Source organism: Ceratotherium simum, chromosome 22 (assembly GCF_057802395.1).
Source record: "Ceratotherium simum simum isolate JZ-2026a chromosome 22, ASM5780239v1, whole genome shotgun sequence".
Taxonomy (NCBI): Eukaryota; Metazoa; Chordata; class Mammalia; order Perissodactyla; family Rhinocerotidae; genus Ceratotherium; species Ceratotherium simum.
Genome location: NC_141921.1, coordinates 39,776,712 through 39,795,707, shown reverse-complemented (window position 1 = coordinate 39,795,707; position 18,996 = coordinate 39,776,712). Strand labels below are relative to the sequence as shown.

Below are 18,996 nucleotides of genomic sequence, written 5' to 3'. Positions count from 1 at the left end.
AAGAGACACCTGGGGGCTTCCTCTGCGTGGCCTGCCTGCCATCAAGGCCGCCCCGAGGGCAGCGCCACTGGTAACCAGCAGGAGAGCCGCCGTCTCTCTGGCAACGCTTGCTTCCGGCTTCCGTGGCCAGGGAGTCTGTGGAGTGTGGCGTTTTGGCACCAGGCCCTTCACCACTGCCCGCCCCCCTGCCCCTGGGTCTGAGGGCACTGTGGTCACCCAGCATTGGCGGAAAGGTGCACAATGGAATTCCTTCTTCTGTCCTTGGGCACGGGCCAGGATGGTGTCTCCAGAGATGCTGGCTCCTTCCTCGGCAGCTCTCCTGCCTTTGGCAGAACGCGTCCTCCCGCCGGTGTGTCTGTGGGCCTGTGCTGCCCCAGCGCTTAAGCAGTGCCACTTTCTTCCTTCTCCGTCTCCTGTGCTCTGGACCAGCACTGCAGTGGTGGGAGTGGTCTCTGTGTGCACTTGAAATGTGGCTGCTGCAACTGAGGAACTGAGTTGCTCATTTGCATTAATTTACACTTAAAAAGCCACGTGTGACAAGCGGCTGCCTAACTGAGCAGGGCAGACGAGAGCAAGGACCCCTGTTCCCGCCAAGGGGAGAAATGCATAATCGATAGCGTTCATCTGATTCATAAAGCGTGGGCCCCTTTAGGCCAGCCGGGTGGCATAGCGGTTAAGTGTGCGTGCTTCGCCTCGGCGGCCCGGGGTTCACAGGTTCGGATCCCGGGCGCGCACCGACGCACCGCTTGTCAGGCCATGCCTGACAGGCATGGAGGAAGGCAATGGAGGAAGATGGGCATGGATCTTAGCCCAGGGCCAACCTTCCTCAGCAAAAAGAGGAGGATTGGCAATAGATGTTAGCTCAGGGCTAATCTTCCTCAGGGAAAAAACAAAAAAGAGTGGGCCCCTTTAAGGTCACTGATATTATGAAGGCCCAGAGAGGAACAGTGACTTGTCCAAGATCACACAGCAAGGTAGCAATCCCTCTGAGGCAGAAACCGAAGTCTTCCAGTTCCAGCGTCTTCATTGTTTCTGAGAAGTGTGGTCACCGCTCAGAGGGGAAGGTGGCACACATACACAGTGCTCACGGTGCCGAGCGCTTAACGTGCATTACACGTGTCCCCTTCTCATCACCCCCATTTTATAGGTGAGGCACCTGAGGCCCAGGGAGGGGAAGTGCCTGCCCAGGTCCCGGAGCCTGTAAGTGGGCTGCGGTCCTGTGAGGCTCTCTGTGTCTGCAGTCCCAGGGTTGTCACGCGTCTCTGCCCCGGAGGGGACCGGGTCGTGCGAGGTGTGGGCTCACACACCCAGCCGGGGGGTGCAGTTAGGAGCTTGGATAAGCCTCCCTCTTTCCGTGGGATTGTTTTTCTGCCTGGTCTCCTACGACTTGGCTCCAGCAGGTGCTGCACCTGGTGGCCCGCCCTCCTGCTCCCTCAGGGCCTGACTCGAGGGGCGGGTCCTGGGCGTCAGGTGCGCCTGCTAGAAAGGTGAGCACAGGAAAATCCGCCTTGGCTGCTGTTAGCCCAGGAGAGAGGCGCCCAGCCCCATCGTGCTCTCTGCTCTCATCTAAGCAGGGGTGCAGAGAAGGGGGTTTCCATGCCTTCACCACCTGCCTCCTTTGAGCCCTTTCTCGTGACTGCCCCATTTCATTGTGCCAGAATCCCCGTGGGATGGGAGTGGGGCTAATGGGTAAAACACAGCACACCCTATTCAATTTGCATTTCAGATAAGCAACAAATAAATTTTTAGTGTAAGTATGTCCCATGTGATATTTAGGACGTACTTATACTAAAAATTACTTGTCGTTTTTCTGAAATTCAAATTTAACTGTGCGTCTGGGGGTGGGGGTTTGTTTTGCTTTGCTTTGTTTTGCTAAATCTGGCAACCCTTAAATGGGTGGCATTATCCCCTTACGTGACAACTAAGACCCAGAGAAATGAATGGGTTTGCTCCAGGTCACAATAAGGCCTGACCAGGACTGGATTTGAAGCCAGTTCTCTTGGGATCCTCTGCCATCTGCATAGACACGGTAAACAACCTGGGTGGCTTCCTCAGGGCAGTTTGAGGAAGCCCAGAAGTCACTGCCCAAAAAAAACATCAGAAAAACAAAAACAAACCTGTCTTCTACTGCATGGTAATATAAATATAAATGGAGATATAGACCTGAAACTAATAGGATATTGTATGTCAAATATATAGTGTATATATATAAAACATATATAATTATAATTCAGTAATTAAATATGTATATGGAGATACGTTAGCAGTCACTCACACCTTATTGTGAAATAGACTTTTGGTGACAATTGAGTAGGAACGGGTCCTGGCAGGATGGGTGAATGGGGAGAATTGATTAAGGAGATTATTTTAGTCTGTTCAGGCTGCTGTACCATAGACTGGGTGGCTTATAAACAACAGAAATTTGTTTCTCACAGTTCAGGAGACTGGAAGTCCAAGATGCAGGTGCTGGCAGATTTGGTGTCTGGTGAGGACCCTCTTCCTAGGTCATAGACGGCTGTCTTTTTGCTGTGTCCTCACATGGTGGAAGGGACAAGGGAGCTCTGTTGGGTCCCTTTTATAAAGGCACTAATCCCGTTCATGAGGGCTCCACCCTCCTGACCTGATCACCTCCCAAAGGCCCCACCTCCTAACACCATCACACTGGGGGTTAGCTTTCAATGTATGAATTTTGGAAGGCCGCAAACGTTCAGTCTAGAGCAGGGAGCAAGAATGAAGATTCCAGAGTCTTGAGTACTGCTGGAGATGGCAAGCCAGGGCTGGGGGCACAGAGGGGCGGCCAGGGTTAAGACCTTTTATAATCTGACCCTAGTGTGCCTCCCCAGGCTTCCTCCTGCTCTTCCTCACCTCGTACCCATTCACTGGTCACCCAGGGACTGCTGGCTTTCCCGCCTCCTCGCCTCTGCTCGTGCTGTTCCCTCTGCTCACCCCCTATCCTCCAAGGCCTGTCTCAGGTGTCCTGGTGCCCCAAGCAGATGCAGCCCCTCCTGTGTATCAGGCTTACTTGTGTGTGCTGCTTCTACTCCCTGGAGGCTTCTTGAGGCCAAGGGTGTTCCTGCTCCCGTCTGGACACCCTGTGCCGAGCCTGCAGTGTAGACAGCCTGCAGAAGTTTGCCTGGAATGAGGGCAGGGGCGGGGCCCCAAAAGCAAAACCTCCTACTTCGCAGTTTTGCTAAGAAACTTGGGCGGTTCCCAGCCTGCGCTTGAGTCCATCAAGGTCAGAGCAGCCAGGCACTCCCTCGCAGACGGGCTGCCTCCTCAGGGTGCAGATTTGGGGTCCTTCGACCCATGTTCCCAGTGGGGTCTGGGAGTGCCAGCCTGAGGGCGGGACCTGTCTGTGACACTCGCCCAGGGGTCCCCCGTGTCTGCAGCGGTGTCTGGCGTGGGGCAGGTGCCCATAAACGCTTGTTGGGTGGATGGAGGGCTGGAGGGGGTCATTCAGCTGTGATGTGTCGTCATATGCTGTTGCAGGCACGAGACCCACAGTGAGCAAGACAGAGCAGGACGACCAGACCTGCTTTCGGGGAGCTGTGCCCACTGGGCACGCAGACTGGAAACAAGTGGGTCTCCCACATCAATAGGGGCTTCTGTTCAGGTTATCCAAAGTGCTGTCAAGTTGGAACCCCCCCACAGTGGCCTGAGGGAGGTGTCAGAGAGGGCTGACCAGGCAGCTGCTGGAGGAAAATCCGATGGGATGGGCAGTCAGGGCGAGTTTTCAGTGAAGAGTAAGGTGACGTGCTCTGCGTTTCAAAGGGCCCTTAGGCTTCTGTGGGGAGACTGGCTGGGGTTCAGGAGGTGCGGGATGGGCAGGGAGGCCTGCCTTTGCACAGGTGGCGGCTGGACCCGGTGGACAAGGTAACAGGGGCCAGAGTCGACGCCACCCTTTCCCAAGGGCTCTGGTTGTGGAGGAACGCCCTGTTCTCAAGGCCTCAGCTCTGCTCCCCCTCGGCCCGCCCTCTGCTCCCCAGACCTGGCTCGGCCTCGAGGCCCAGGATCCCCGAGGTGTGCACGTGGTAGCACTGTAGAGAATGCAGGGCACTGATAGAGGGTAAGGTGGCCAGGGAAATGGCAGCTGCCACCTTACCAGTATTGAGCGCCTCCTGTGTACACTGAGCTCATCCTATGGACCAGGCCCGTGTGAGGAGGGCCCCCTCCTGTGTCTCATTGGAACCTCAAAACCTGATGAGGTTTGAACCCATTTTACATATGGGGCATCTGAGGCTCCGAGGGGAAGGGACTTGCTCGTCACCACATGCCTGGTCAGTGAGGGAGCCAGACCGTAGCCCCCGTGACTCGAAAGCTGTGCCGCAGCCCTGCCCCTCTGTGACCCTCACAGGGGAGGACTGCACCCCTGACCCCCAGGGCAGTATGAGACAGGGTGGTGATAGAAGGCCCTCTGAGGACGTGGTGTGGCCCGTGTCACAGTGGGGAGGCTGCCACAGGAAGAATGGGGAAAGGGTGTTCCAGGTGGAGGGCGCTGCCGGGGCCAAGGCCCTGAAGCTGGAAAGCGCTTGGCCTGTGGCAGCGAGAGGGCCCAGGGTGGCGGGAGGGAGAGGAAGAAGGAGAGAGCCACGCGTGAGCTTAGTGGTGTAGGCAGAGGCCAGACCCTTGGAGCCTGCTTACATGAATATGTCAGAATCTCCTTTAATCCCTGAGGTGAGCATCCTGGCCCGGGTTTGCGCGGTCCTAGGGGTTCTGTCGCAAAGGTAAAGGCAGCCTAATGGGGCTGCTTTACCCCCGCCTCCAGCGCCTTCCACAGCTCTGTGCCTGTTGTTGCTCAGGGGAGCAGACCTGGATGTGGGCGTGTCAGTGCTGCAGGCCTGAGCTGGCTTAGGGACTCCTGTGCGACAAAGGTGCACCTTCTGGATACCTTCAGGCTCCCCAGGGCCTGAGGGACGCCGCGTTCTTGGCCTCATCCCTGGGCACTCATGTGTCTGGGGTTGGGTTTCGGTGCCACGAAAACCTCTGCCCACGGTGTCGCCATTGTGACCACTCATTAGACCCCATTTTCCTGCACGTTGGGTGTGAATGCCGAAGTCCCGTCTCTGCCTGGTGCTGGGCTCCTGAAGGCTGTGTGTTTTGTGAGATGTGTTGAGTGCGCCTTTTTAGGGCTGTTTCCTGAAAGTCAGACTAGTTGCTCAGGCTCTGGAGTCGGCCAGGTCTGGGTTCAAATCCCAGCTCTGCTGCCCACTAACTTTATGCCCTCGTGGAGCCTCTTCATCTCTCTGAGCCTCAACTTCCTGGTCTGTAAAGTGGGGCCTGGACGGTATCTGCCCCAGGAGGTTTGGGTGGGATTGAATGAGCTAATGCCCGTAAAGCATCACGCGGCGTGCTGCTGGCTCGTGGCTAGACTGCTGCTTCTGTCAGCTCTTGCTCGCTTTTCTTCCTGCCTTTGTGGGGAGGAAGACCAGCGGCCATTGGAGTGGACACTCTGGGTGCAGTGACAGCAGCAGTGGAGCCCTAGAGAATGGCGGGCATCCCCCCAGGCATGCCCTGCAGGCTGGGGCTCTTTGGAATAAGGTGGTGGCTTTGGGGGTTTTCTCCCTGACACACATTGTAGGAAAGGCCCTGAGTGCCGGGCAAACAGGAGAAGCCAAGGCACCTTGGAACTGTCTCCAGGAAAAGTGAGCCAGTGCGAGCCAGCGTGCCCGTCCGCTAACCGTGTGCCCTTCTCCCCTAGTGCTCCTGCGAGAAGAAGTGTCTCGGCTCCAGGAGGAAGTCCACCTTCTCCGGCAGATGAAGGAGATGTTGACGAAGGACCTGGAGGAGTCGCAGGGCGGCAAGTCCTCTGAGGTCCTCTCGGCCACCGAGCTCAGGGTCCAGCTGGCCCAGAAGGAGCAGGAGCTAGCCAGAGCCAAAGAAGCGTTGCAGGGTGAGTGACCAGTCGGTGGCAGTTCCCTCCCTTCCCCTGCCTGGGGCACCAGGCGGGGTCCCACCTCTGCAGGGGGAGTGGCGTGGACACGGGGGTCTCCCAGAGCCGAGACCCCAGCCGAGGCTGCCGTGTCCCTTTTTGGATGGAATTTTGCGTCTTACGGGATTGAGTGCAGATGTCATTCCCTCCTCCCGTGCGGCCACCGCACGTTCTCGGTCATGGCCGGTCGTGGGGTGCCTCCCTCTGGGGCGTGAATGGTGGGTGGGCATCTTTGCTGATCCAGGATGCTGACTCAGCACTCTCGGGATCCTTTGGCACCTCCTCTCATGGGACAGTGTGGATGTGCTGGATTTTCTGCGGGGGCACCCGTCCGTCCCCGCACTTCACTCCTGCTCACTCTTCTCACATTGCTTGGTCCGGAGGAGCTCCCCTCTGAGAAGTGCAGTGTCCAGCCCCGGGTGGGGAGGGGGTTCAGAGAGAACGTGATGTGGGGGCCCAGGTGATCTTTTCCCGAGATGGACCACGGACCCAGAACCACCATGTGGCCAGTGTGTCTGTGGCCAGAAACTGCTTTAGGAAATGAGGAGACCAGTGGGCCCAGTGTGCAGCCTGCTCTCCTTAACGGCTGACCTGGGACTCCAGCGGCTGACAGCCCCCCCTCTTGAGGGACCGCCTGCCTACACTCGAGGGGCTTGGGAGAGAGGTGGGAAGCCATCCCCTAACAGTGCTCGGAGAGCTCCGGCATGAAACACTCGGGGAGAAAATGGCCTTTGGGGTCTGCCTTGATGCTCATGACCCCCCCTAGAGTCTTTGATTCTCCTGGGAAAAAAAAAAAGGCAATAAAACTTAGCAACCTGCTTCCACTTACCATTTTCTAGAACAATAAATACTCTTTGAATACTTCATTTTTGAAGCCAAAGCAGGTATATTGCTTTATTTCGGGCTGCTGTAGCAAAGAGACCCCAAAACAGAGTGGCTTAGAGAATCTGTTTATTTCTCTTCTGTAAGCATCTCGAGGAGCATTTCAGGCTGGTGGGCATCTCTGCTCCCCTCGGCCTGGGAGAGACCCGGGGAAAGAGTCGAAATCGAGAGCCAGAGATTCTCTTTGGCAAGAGCTTGGTTGTGTGGCCACGCGTGGGTGCAGGGAGTCTGGGTTCCCATGTCCCGGCTACAAGTCTAATGCGGGGGGATTTTTCTGGACAGTTCGTCAGCTCTACCATGTTGCCCTGACCAGGGGTGCGAGGTGAGCACACTGGCTAAGCAGGCTGTCTGTCCAACACCCACTCACCGTCCCCCAGGAAGCCTGGGAGACATCACTAGAGGTGAGCCCTCAGCCAGGCGTTACAGCACCGTTGTGGGTTCTTCCTAGCAATGTATGCTACTCTCAGAGGCAGTGTTCTCTTGGGGTTTGTCTCCAGTGGGGCCACTCAGGCAGTGTTCTGGGTGGTCTCTCCAGGCTGTCGCGGGCAGGTGGTACGTGTTATGGTCCAGCCGACATGGCATGATTGGGAAGTCGTTGTGCCGAGCACGCACACTTTTTCTCTCTCCACGACCATCGAGCAGTCTAGGCAGATCTGTGCGAGCCGCCCTCCACTCCGGGCTTCCCAGGGGCCTTGTGACATCCCTTCCCCTTCTCAGGACAGAGACTCGAGTCCTAGGAATCTCCCATGAGGAAGTGCCGCTGGGCCCGGGCTGTGCAGGTTGGTGTCCTGTGGTCTCGCTGGGCTTTGTGGTCCTGTGGAGTCGGGACTGCCTCAGGAGGCAGCCAAATGCCATCTCAGCCACCTGTGCCAGCGCTTCTCCCGGGACAGAGAACCCTGCCTTCCATGTCCTTGGCCAGGCAGAGAATTCTCCCCCTCATTCGCCCTTCTGGACCTGAGAGGAGGAGAAAAACCTCCCTCAGCTGTTCCTGGGCCTAAAGGAATGGGCAGGGGAGTGAGGGGGGCTCATTTACCCCACTGCTCCCCAGCTCCTGGGACAGGCAGCTCGCCCTCTCCAGCCTCCGTTTCCTGATCTGAGTGAGGGGACAGTAACGGTGAATTAAATGAGGTGACGTCTGTGAAGGTGGTGGCAGCTTCTGCTCAGTGGGAGCTGGCTGTTACTGTGATGTGCATCCTTCTCTCTTTAGGGCACATGGCACGGAGCTGTGCGGGCGTTTCTTCCTAGCCCTGTGGTGTAAGATTTCTTATCTCACCCATGGTCCTCCCTGGGACCCAGAGATCTGCCTGATGGGGCGGCTCCTTTATAGAAACAATAATCTCATCAACAAGGACTGGTCCGTATTCGTTAAAGGAAAGCTTTATGGAGCGCCGACTGTATGCCAGCACTGGTGTAAGCACATGATCGGCCATTCACTCCAATCCTGCTAGGAGGTGCTAACCCCCTTTCACGGGTGGAGATGCCTGAATGAGATTCAGAGAGGTTAAGTAACTTGGCCAAGGTTACAGAGCTAACTAGCAGCAGAGTCAGAAACTTTTTCCACTGCCCCAGCATACCTCATCTTCCCTCTGGGGATGAAGTCAACCTGGCTGAGAGAGATGGGAGGCCCTTGTATCTCAGTAATGGGGACAGCAGACTCTGGAGTCAGATCTGGACTTGAATCCCAGTTCTACCACTGACTAGCTGTGTGGCCTTAGGCAAATTCCTTAACCTCTCTGAACCATAGTTCCCTGGCTGAGAGTAACAATAATAATACTTGTTTTTCTTATAATTGGGTCTGATAACAGTAGCTACTTCAGAGGGTTGTCATGAGGATTAAATGAGATATAAAGTGCTTGGCCCAGTGCCTAGTACCATTACTGCAAATACTTAATGATTATCAGATGAGAGAGGCCCTGGCGGACCTCCTGGGATCTGCTTGGAGACATTGGTCTCCTGGTTCCCATTAGGAGTGGCCCAGACTTAGACCCCCCCAAACCCATCTAAGCTCAAGGTCGGTATTCCCAAAGAGCAGTGAAGTGGACACCTTCAGCCACCCCGAACATCCTGCCTGGCATCCTACAAAGTCATAAATAAGATGCTTCCTCCCCAGCCACAGCACGTGGTGAGCAAATTGCAGACAGATGTGGGCAGAAGGAGGCTGGGACATGAAAAGGGATTTATATGCTCGTAATGAGGAGAAGGAGAATAATTGCACAAGCCAAGTGAGCGACAGATGTTGGGTGACACTTGTTAACAGCCAGTGTCCCTGCGATGGGAAAACGCAGAGTCCCCCAGAGACTTCCACTCAGGTGGGTCCCCACATGCCCATCCCCCGTCTTTAGTCTGGGTTTAGACGAGACCGGAATTTTCCAGCATGTAAGAGAATTAGGAACTCAAGCAAATACCCAAAACATCAGCCCATGGTTCCAACCTCCGGCAAAGAATCAAGTTTGGGGAGAACAGGGTTTAGAAGGTTGCTTTGTTTCTTCGGGGATGAGTCTGGGAAGGTTTGGTTTGGGATTTTGGTTTCGCCGTGAGTTTAAAGGTGGAAGCCCTGAACGATTGTTTAAGAAAGAATGGTGTCATCATGTGTGCAAACATACCCCAGAGTCCCAGCATGACCCCAGCCCTACACACATGGGGGGCTTGTGGCCTGTGGGACCCCTTTGGGGTGTCTGTTGATTTCCCCAAGTGTCATTGATTTCTCCGAGAATCGAGGCATTGCAGAAAGGATGATAATGAAGATTTGTTTCTTTCCTTTTTTAATCACTTAGCAGCATATCGAGTGTATTGAGCATTTTCCCACAACGATAAATACTCTTCAAAAACATAATTTTTAATGACTACGTAATGTTCTGCTGATTGGAGGCACCATAATTTATTTAGCCACTTCCCTATTATTGGACATTTAAGTCATTTCCACTTTTTCTTTTCGTTTTTGCCTTTATGTCACACCACACTAAAGATGTGTGCGTGTAAATCTGTTTCTTGGGGTAGCATTTCTCAACATTTCTGGTCTCTGGACGACTTTACACTCTTACAAAATTGAGGACGCCAAAGAGCTTTTTTTTTTCTTTTTTTGCTGAGGAAGATCAGCCCTGACCTAACATCTGACCATGAGCCTCCTGTTTTTTGTTAAGGAAGATTGGCTCTGAGCTAACGTCCATGCCCATCTTCCTCTACTTTATATGGGATGCCGCCACAGCATGGCGTGACACACGGTGTCACGGTGAGTCGGTGCACACTCAGCATCCGAACTCGCGAACCCCGGGCCTCCGAAGCAGAGCGCACACACTCAACCGCTTGTGCCACCGAGCAGGCCCCAAAGAGCTTTTGTTTATATGGTTTAGATCTATTGGTATTTACTGTTTTAGAAATTAAAACTGAGAACAGGTCTAAATCTTCAATAATTTATTATAAAATAACAGTAATAAACCCATTATGTATTAACATAAATAAAATTATTTTTTAATGAAAAATAACTATTATTTTCCCAAGCTATAAGATTTGAGTGAGAAGAGCAGCATTGTTTTACATTTTTGCAAAAACTTTTTAACATCTGACTTCACAGAGACTGCTGAATTCTCATACCTGCTCCTTCAGTCAGGCTACTTTGATTTGTTGTTTTGGTTGAAAATCTGGCATCACTCAGCTACGTAGTTGGAAAAGGGAGAAATATATTAATTGCCTTATTAGATAATTGTGGGTATTTTTCTTTGATGCCATACAAAACTCACCAAGTGGTAGTTTCTCAGAGCTTTGCTGCAGTGTGGAATCTGAAAGTTTATCTAATGAAGGTTTTGAGCTCTGTTAATGACAGTCAAAGCCATTGGTCTGATTGGCACTTTGAATGGATGTTGTGCTCACACATGATTTTTTAACACCTAACATTGATCACCTGGAAAATATTGGTTCACTGAGTGATGCAGATCTTTGCAGTGTTGACATATGTCATTATCCACTATCAAAAAGTCACATTTGGGGGCTAGCCTGGTGGTGTAGTGGTTAAGTTTGCGTGCTCTGCTTCAGCGGCCCGGGGTTCGCAGGTTCAGATCCCAGGCGTGGACCAACACACCGCTCATCAAGCCATGCTGTGGCGGCGACCCACATACAAAATAGAGCAAGATTGGCACAGATGTTAGCTCAGGGCTACTCTTCCTCACCGAAAAAAAACCCATCACATTTGTTAACATCACCACCAATCTCATCAGAAAAGTCTTTAAGTCTTGAGAAGCTGTTAAAGTCATAGTGGCAGATCAAGTTTGCCAAAATTCTCATTTTTGCCTGAAAGCTCAAGTTTTATCATTGGCAACAAATATGGGCAGTTGTTTTCCTAGAAGTAACAGGCTCACTTAGTTTATTAGTGAACTTAGTTCAGTACTTTGCCGGATACCATAGTTAATATATTAGTGACGACTTCTTTCAAGTACAAATAGTGTTCTATGGAAAAGTGGCTAGTTTAGCTGGCAACTCAAACAGTCACACAAATGTGTTTCCTCGAGACAGCCATTGTGCTTTGGTCTGCAGCAAAAGAGCTTTAAATGTACGTCCTTTTTATTAAAATACATGTGCTCGGGGGTCAAGCTTTAATAAAATCAGTAACTTGTACTGCTTCGTTAAGGACACTCTTAAGTAAACCTGTCCCTTTTTTTCCCAACTGGTAGTGCATGGTGTAAAGAACATAATGACTGCTAATATGGTTTGATGCCACTGCCGTGATTTCCACTAAGAGGCCGGCGTTTTACCCAGCGTTGCTTTTGCACCAACAGTGTAATTGCTAACAAGGTAGAAAAGGCAAATAGCATCGTAGTGTTATTATGCAAATAGTTTTCCTCATGGACCCCTGAAATGGTATCGGAGTAGTGGTGGTAGTGACAGCTAGCATTTTTGAGCACTTATATGCCACACACTTTAGCTCATTTAATGCTTACAACAAGCCTATGAGGTGGGCTGTGGATGTGCCAGGAGTACACAGCAGTACTTGATTAGAGCTGAGTTTGGACTTCAGCAGGGTGGCTCTGGAGCCCTTAGGGGATGCTGGCAGGGACAGAGAGGGTATTACTGTAGGGGGAACAGCTTGAGCAAAGCAAGAAGACCAGCCTGTGTATGGAGGTGGGAAGGGAAACTTCACATCGAAGTTCTGCAGTAGGGGGATGGTGGGAGATGATCACGGGAACCTCAAGGGCCATACCCAGAAGTTCATGGAATTTTGAGCAGGAGGAGGCAGTGTGAGAAGTGGGGTGTTTTAGGTGTCCCCATTTCCCTTTCCCACCCTCTCCTTGCCTTGGCAGCCTCATCTCTCCTAGCCCGTGGACGTATGTGTGGTTATGTACACGTGGTTCCTGGATGTGCCTGGGCTCATCTCCCTTCTCTCCCCTCTGGGTCTCTGCATTTACTGTTCCTTCTCCCCCTACCTTCTGATGGTCACCATATCTCCGTGTTCCATTTCAGGCTCCGCTTCCTCCAGGAAGCTTCCTGGACCTTCTCTGCCTGATAGTTCAGGGCCTATGGTTGACAGAATCATGCCCCCTCCTGCCCGCCCCAGATGCCTACATCCTAATTCCTAGAATGTGTGAATATGGTAGGTTACGTGGCACAGGGGAATTAAGGTTGCTAATCGGATGTCCTTGAGATGGGGGGATTATCCTGTGGGCCCAATGTGATCACAAGGGTCCTTCAAAGTGGAAGAGGAGGCAATAGAGTCAGAGTCAGGGACGGCGATGTGACGACAGAACAGAGGTTGGAGATTGAGTGTGAAGACTCCGCCCGCCATGCTGGCTTTGAAAATGGAGGAAGGGGCCACGAACCAAGGAATGCACGTGGCCTCCGGAAGCTGGAAAAGGCCAGGACATGGAGTTTCCCCTAGAGCCTCCAGAAGGAACGCAGCCCTGCCCACACCTTGATTTTAACCCCGTGAGACCTATTTCATACTTCTGACCTCCAGGACGATAAGATGATAAGATAAGATGAAATTTGTATTGTTTTAAGCTACTAATTTGTTACAGCAGGAGTGGGAAACTCATGAGGGCCTCTCCCCCTGTCCTTTGCAGCCCTAGATGCTGATCTCCCTCAGGACTCAGCACGCAGTGGGGGAGGTCTGTTTCCTATTGGGCTGCCACTTGCCAGGCTCCTGTGGGGCACAGCCCCCAGCACAGAGTTGGCCTCGTTGGCTGAACAAAGCATAGGATCATTGAGCATGGGGGAGAAGAAACGATGCCCAAGTGTCCTCTCTTTAGCAGAAGGAATAAGGTCTGTTGGGACTTTTTCCCTACCTCAGAGTGAGTCACCTGCCCTAGACCAAGCTCTTGGAAGGAACTGAGCCTTATTATTTAATTTGCTCATTCAACAAGCGTTCCCTGAAAACTTCCCCACAGTAGGACCATGCCTGTGGGGCAGAGAATTCAGAGGCAAATAGGACCCAGGCCCTTCTCAGAACACATGCCAGTGACCTGCCTGGAACCCACAGCACACTCAGTGCAGGTTGGTTGAATAATGTTTTCTTAAGTGGCCAAGTAGGCCTGCAGATAAGAATCTTTGCCACAGACATTCCTGCTTTGAAGAGTTCTAGGGTGCGGAGACCATCTTAGGCCTTGGGCAGGAGGGGACACCAGTATCCTTACTTTCCCGGCAGGTGCAGCCACGCCCTGGCTGTCTTTGCAGATGTCACCAGGGCTGCAGACAGTGGGGTAGGGGGTGGCCCAGGTGGCTGTTGAATAGAATGATGTGTCATCGATGCTGGGGTGGCTCTGCCCACCTGCTTCCTTACGCATACAGCCTTGTGTCCACAGCGCTGTGTGGGTTTGAAAAGAGACTTAATGTTTCCTGTTTCCCTTCCCACATCCACACTCCCTCCTTTGTCTCATTCCTTCCATCAAAGACGTCTTCGTCTTCTGGGCAGCTTATCGCCCTGCACTGAATTTGGGGCTCCTCTTCAATAAGTCATATGCAGAAGCCACCACTGTTTCTTAGGCCGTCTAGCCTGATGGCCTTCAGGGCTGCTGCAGGGGGCCACCCAGAGCCAGCCCCTCTGTCCCACAGCCCTGATGCGGAAGACTCTGAGCTGGCAAACCTTGGAATTCAGTGGAAGCTTCCAGAGAGTTTTAACTCTACAGATAAAACCTCTTCCTAGTATACTACTGACTGCTTTTAAATACTGTTAACAGATCCCCCATGAAGGTTTCCTAGACTCCAAATTTGATCCGGGTGAAAATAATTTACGGTCCAGTGGAAGAAGTGCCAGAACCTCTGCTGTTCGGCTGCAGCTGCCGGCGGGGCCGTCTGTCTCCAGCAGCTCAGCTGCTTCACGTGGCCGCTGGAGTCCCCAAAAGGGCACACGTCCTAACGCACAAGTGCTTTTTTTCTTTAATAATAAAAATTTTCTTTTAGAGTAGTTTAAGATTTACAGAAGAGTTGCAGAGTCCCCGCATACCCACTTGCCCCCATCCTCAGCATCTTAGATACCGTGGAACGGGCACACGCAAGTGCTTTTCAAGCGGCCTCTTGCATCATCTTCGCTGGTGTCTCATTGGCCAGAGCAAGTCACGTGACCAAGCCCAGCGTCCTGTGGGCGGGGACACCACGAGGCTGTGGGTGCAGGGAGGCGGGGTCGTTGGCAGCCAGCACTATGAATCCACTGCAGAGAGCATTTTATTTTATTTATTTTTTTAATAATTTTATTTATTTTTTTCCCCCAAAGCCCCAGTAGATAGTTGTATATCATAGTTGCACATCCTTCCAGTTGCTGTATGTGGGACGCGGCCTCAGCATGGCCGGAGAAGCGGTGCGTCGGTGCGTGCCCGGGATCCGAACCCGGGCCGCCAGTAGCAGAGCGCACTCACTTAACCGCTAAGCCACGGGCCGGCCCCAGAGAGCATTTTAAACAGAATCTGTCCGAGAGTCTGGGGTTCTGGTGACTGAAATCATCACGTTGCAGCAACATTATCCCTTTTGACCCCTTTGCTTTTTATAGGGTTTGGTACTGAGTGACTGGTGTCCCCTCTCATCCCATCTGGGGGTTGTCACACTGAGCCCTTGACTCTGAGTGGGAAAGGCAGCCGGTTCGGTCCCCTCCCCCAGGGTCCCCGTCACCCTCCCCGCCCACCCAGGCCAGAATCCCCTTCTCGGCCTCCCAGACAAGTGCCCTTCTGGCCTCTCCTTCAACACTTTGGGTTCAATTCTCAGTAGATTCCGCTATGTATTAATGTTCTCATCATGGAAATCTTCCATTTATCTTGAGAAAAATCAAAAGACTGGCTTGTTTGAAAATACACAGACACGCCCTGGGACTCACCCCACACGTACCTGATGCTTGTTTTGGAAACATGACCAGAGCCCGACCTCTCCTCCCTGTTCAGAAAAGAACTGTGCACCCGATTTTGTGGTTGGGGTGACTGAGGTGTGAGCACACAGCGGATTGCTTTTGAGTAATAGTCATCTCACCCAACCTTTATTTAGCCCTTGGAACGTTCCGGACACTCTCCAAACTGCTCTGCACGAGCTCATCCATCCTCCCAGCAAGCCGTGTTAGGTGGGTAGTGTTTGTTAGCCTCAGTTTCCCCATCTGCAAAATTAGGGATGAGAGAGCTTAAGAATTGGATTTTTATAAGGTCTCCCGGCTAGTAGGTTTGGGGGCCAAGACTTGATCCCCAGTGAGTCTGGTTTCCAAACCTCTGTTTTTGGCAGATGCTCCTTTGATTCCAAGGGCCTTAGGGGTAGTCTTGGCAGTAAAGAGGAAGGGAGTGAGGCAGTGAGGGAGGAGCAGGTCTGGATTTGGAAGCACAGGGTTCTTGGGTGTCACTTAGAGGCCCCTGGAGGCCCCAGCATTTGTGGATCATTCCCAGCCTTCGCTCTGGGAGTCGTCCTGGAGAAGAAAGGCTTCACGGCAGGTCTTGCGGTCACACGAGCCTGGAGCCTCTCTTCCCGCTCCGCCTCTTTCCCCCTGCTGTTCAGTGAACTCTTCAGCCCCGGGAGATGTCAGTGGTCACGGCTGCCGCAGAGGCCGTGTTTAAGGTGCCGGCAAGGGCTGCAGGCCTGGAGCCTCTACTTTTAATTAATCCCCCCTCCCCTCCCAGGAAGGGTCAGAGATTGATCCGGCTGAAAGAGAACAGAATGCGGGGAGAGACAAGCCAGGCTCTCAAGCTGCCTTTCAAAAGGCACTGCCCGAGACCCTGTTAAATTCTGTTTGGAGCCGCGGCAGGTCCTCATGCCCACCCCGCCGTGACGAGGTCAGAAGGTGGCCCTGCACTATGGCAGGAAAATGGAAGCTGTGCTGGCCTCCATCCTGGGAGAAGAGCTTTGGCCTGAGTCGGGGAGGGGTCCTCTTCAGAGGTGGCCTCTGAGGTGGTGCAGAACACCCACACTCCGGGGCGGCCAGGCTCGGCTGGGGTGCTCGGTGCCCGTGGATGCAGGGTCCAGTCTAATAGGGGCCTTAACCATGACTCTCCTCGGCCGTAGTTGGCTGCTCAGGGGATGCTGTCCTGGCCTCAGACAGGGACGTGGGGGTGAGCTTCCTTCCTGGGAGAGCTGCCCAAGCTGATGGTCAGGAAAGGAGGAAGCAGGGCCTTGTGGGCTGGAGTGAACCGTGGGGTGGGGGCGAGGGAGCAGGGATGACACAGTCTCACTCGGATTTAGCAAGCCTGATCGAGGACCTCCCGAGGCCAGCCCTGCGCTGAGCCCTCCGCACACCTCATCTTCACGTTATCCTCAGAACGACCCCACGACGTAGGTGGAGTTAGTCTGACTTTACAGTTGGGGAAACTGAGGCTCTGAGAGTGTCGTACAGCCTGCAGACCTCCATGTTTGAATTTGAAGTTCCATGCCTGACAAGGATTCCTTGCTGCTGCACCAGTGTTAGTTTCTGATCAGTAGAAAATCTCCTCGGTGTTAATAAAATCTTACCTAGAACCCTCTCACTTATTCATTCAACAAACACTTGTTTTTTGTTTTTTGGTTTTTTTTTTTTAATTTTTCCCCCAAAGCCCCAGCAGATAGTTGTATGTCATAGTTGCACATCCCTCCAGTTGCTGTATGTGGGACACGGCCTCAGCATGGCTGGAGAAGCGGTGCGTCGGTGCGAGCCCGGGATCCGAACCCGGGCCGCCGGCATCAGAGCGCACACACTTAACCGCTAAGCCACGGGGCCGGCCCAACAAACACTTGTTGAGGTCTTACTATTTGCCAGGCTTTGTTCTGGGCCCTTGGAGTATGTCTGTGAGAAAAAAGAGAAAAGATCCATTTCTCCTGGAGCTTATGTTTGAGAAGGGTGTGTCAGTTCCTACTGCTGTGTAACAAACTGTTCCCAAATCTTGATGGCACTTTTTTTCCATCTCATGATTCTGTGTATCTGGGTCTTGGTGGGGCTCAGCTGGGTGACTCTCCAGTTCCACGTGGTGTCAGCAGGGGTCCCACAGTGGCATTCCACAGGAGAGTCCAAGATGGCTTCGCTCACACGTCTGGTGCCCTGGGGGTTGCCTGGGCTCAACTGGGACCGACAACCACAGCACCCAGCGGTGGCCCCTCCAGCGCGGTAGTCAGACCTCCTATATGGAGGCTCAGGGCTCCCACAGGGACGGTTCCAAGAAACCCAGGTGCAAGCTGCAGGGCTCCTTATGGCCTGGCCTCAGGCGTCACTTAGCATCACTTCTGCCACATTCTGTTGGTGACAGGCAAGCCCCAAGGCCAGCCAGACTCCACATGTGAAAAGCGTGTGGTATGGGAGATGTTACCGTGTCCATCTTTGCAAAAATACCATCTGCCCTAGAGGAGAGGGAGAAGGCCAACAGTAAACAGTGAACGTCATGGAAACTAAACCGCATGGTAATACTGTGGGAATGTAGGAATTTTACAGTGGGAGAGGATGTGACCCAGCCTCTCCACTCCTGGTGTTTACTCACCTAGGAAATAGATACCCAACAGAGGCTTGTCCCCAAATGGTCATGGCAGCTTTATGCATAATAGCCAGAACCTGGAAGCAGCCCGAGTGTCCATCGACAGAGGAATGGATAAACAGACTCTGTGTCCTACAGTGGACTTGTCCTTTGTCGTAAGCTATAAAGCAGCAGACTGTTGATACATGCAACAGCGCGGCGGGTCTCAGAGTAGTCACGCTGAGTGACAGAGTCCAGAGAGAAAGGTATGTCCTGTGTGATTCCATTGACGTGAAACTCTAGAAAATGGAAACTAATCCGTATGGTCAGAAAGGTCAGTGGTTGCCTGGGGATGGGAGGAGGGGCAGGAGCAAGCTTTCCCAGGGGAGGAGGACACTTTTGGGGTGATGGATGCGTTCGCTGTCTTGATTATGGTGGTGGTTTTCCAGGTGTGGACTTATGTCAGACCATAGCAAATGGTGACACGATAAATACGTGCAGTTCATTGTATGTCATTTATAATCAATAAAGCTGTTTATAAAGAGGGTAAGGTGGATTAGGAGTCCTGGGGCTGGGCATTTTGGGGTGGGCACATTTCAGTACCCCACAGGCCCCATCACTCGGGTGGCCTCTAGCTTTGCCTTCTTGCTCTGCCTGCGGTCACAGAGGTGACCCAGGCCCGAGTGGGCAGAGTCCTCGGCGCCAGGCTGACCGTGCCGCCCAGCTGCGAGGAAGCGGTGGGCGAGAAGAGCACAGTCTGCAGAGCCCTGTCCTGTCAGGGCCCGGCACTCGTGGTTTCTGGGCTCACGTTCCAGGAACAGGCAGAGCCCAGATGTCCGAAGCTACATGTGCTTGGCCTGAGCTACCAGCCCAGCTCTTTAAATAGCTCCGACCACAGGGACTGGCCAGCGGCTGAGACAGAAGCTGCTAACAACCAGGCGAGCTGGACTGGCCATCGTGCCCGGAGCCTGACATGGGGGCATCAAAGGAGGAGAGGCATTTTCTGGCCCACTGAGCTAAAAACTCAGAACAGTTTAGAAAGGAACGTTCTAATCCAGCTCAGGGCCAAGTAGTATGGTAGAGAAAAGATGGAGGTTAAAATCCAATGGCTCCATAACATTTTAAAAAATAATATTTATATTTAATGTATATATAATTAAAATAATATTATATATATATATATTTATTGAATATTTTTATGGGCCAGGAATGCATGGGCTACAAATCCCATGAATTATCCCAGATATTCCTCCCCATTTTTCAGATGAGAAGATTGAGAGATTGAGAGATTGCTGGCGGGTGGAATTTAAACCAAGGAAG

At 52.7% G+C, this 18,996-nt stretch overlaps 1 protein-coding gene across 2 annotated transcripts in view; it reads left to right on the top strand.

The window, feature by feature from the left end:
* KAZN (kazrin, periplakin interacting protein) overlaps positions 1-18,996 on the top strand; it is a 451,377-nt gene that overhangs the window by 320,555 nt on the left and 111,826 nt on the right. For both annotated transcript variants that reach the window (XM_087446771.1, XM_087446770.1), the window contains exon 2: positions 5,699-5,890. In XM_087446771.1, coding sequence (XP_087302897.1) covers positions 5,699-5,890 — 192 coding nt within the window. The remainder of the gene's footprint in view (positions 1-5,698; positions 5,891-18,996) is intronic.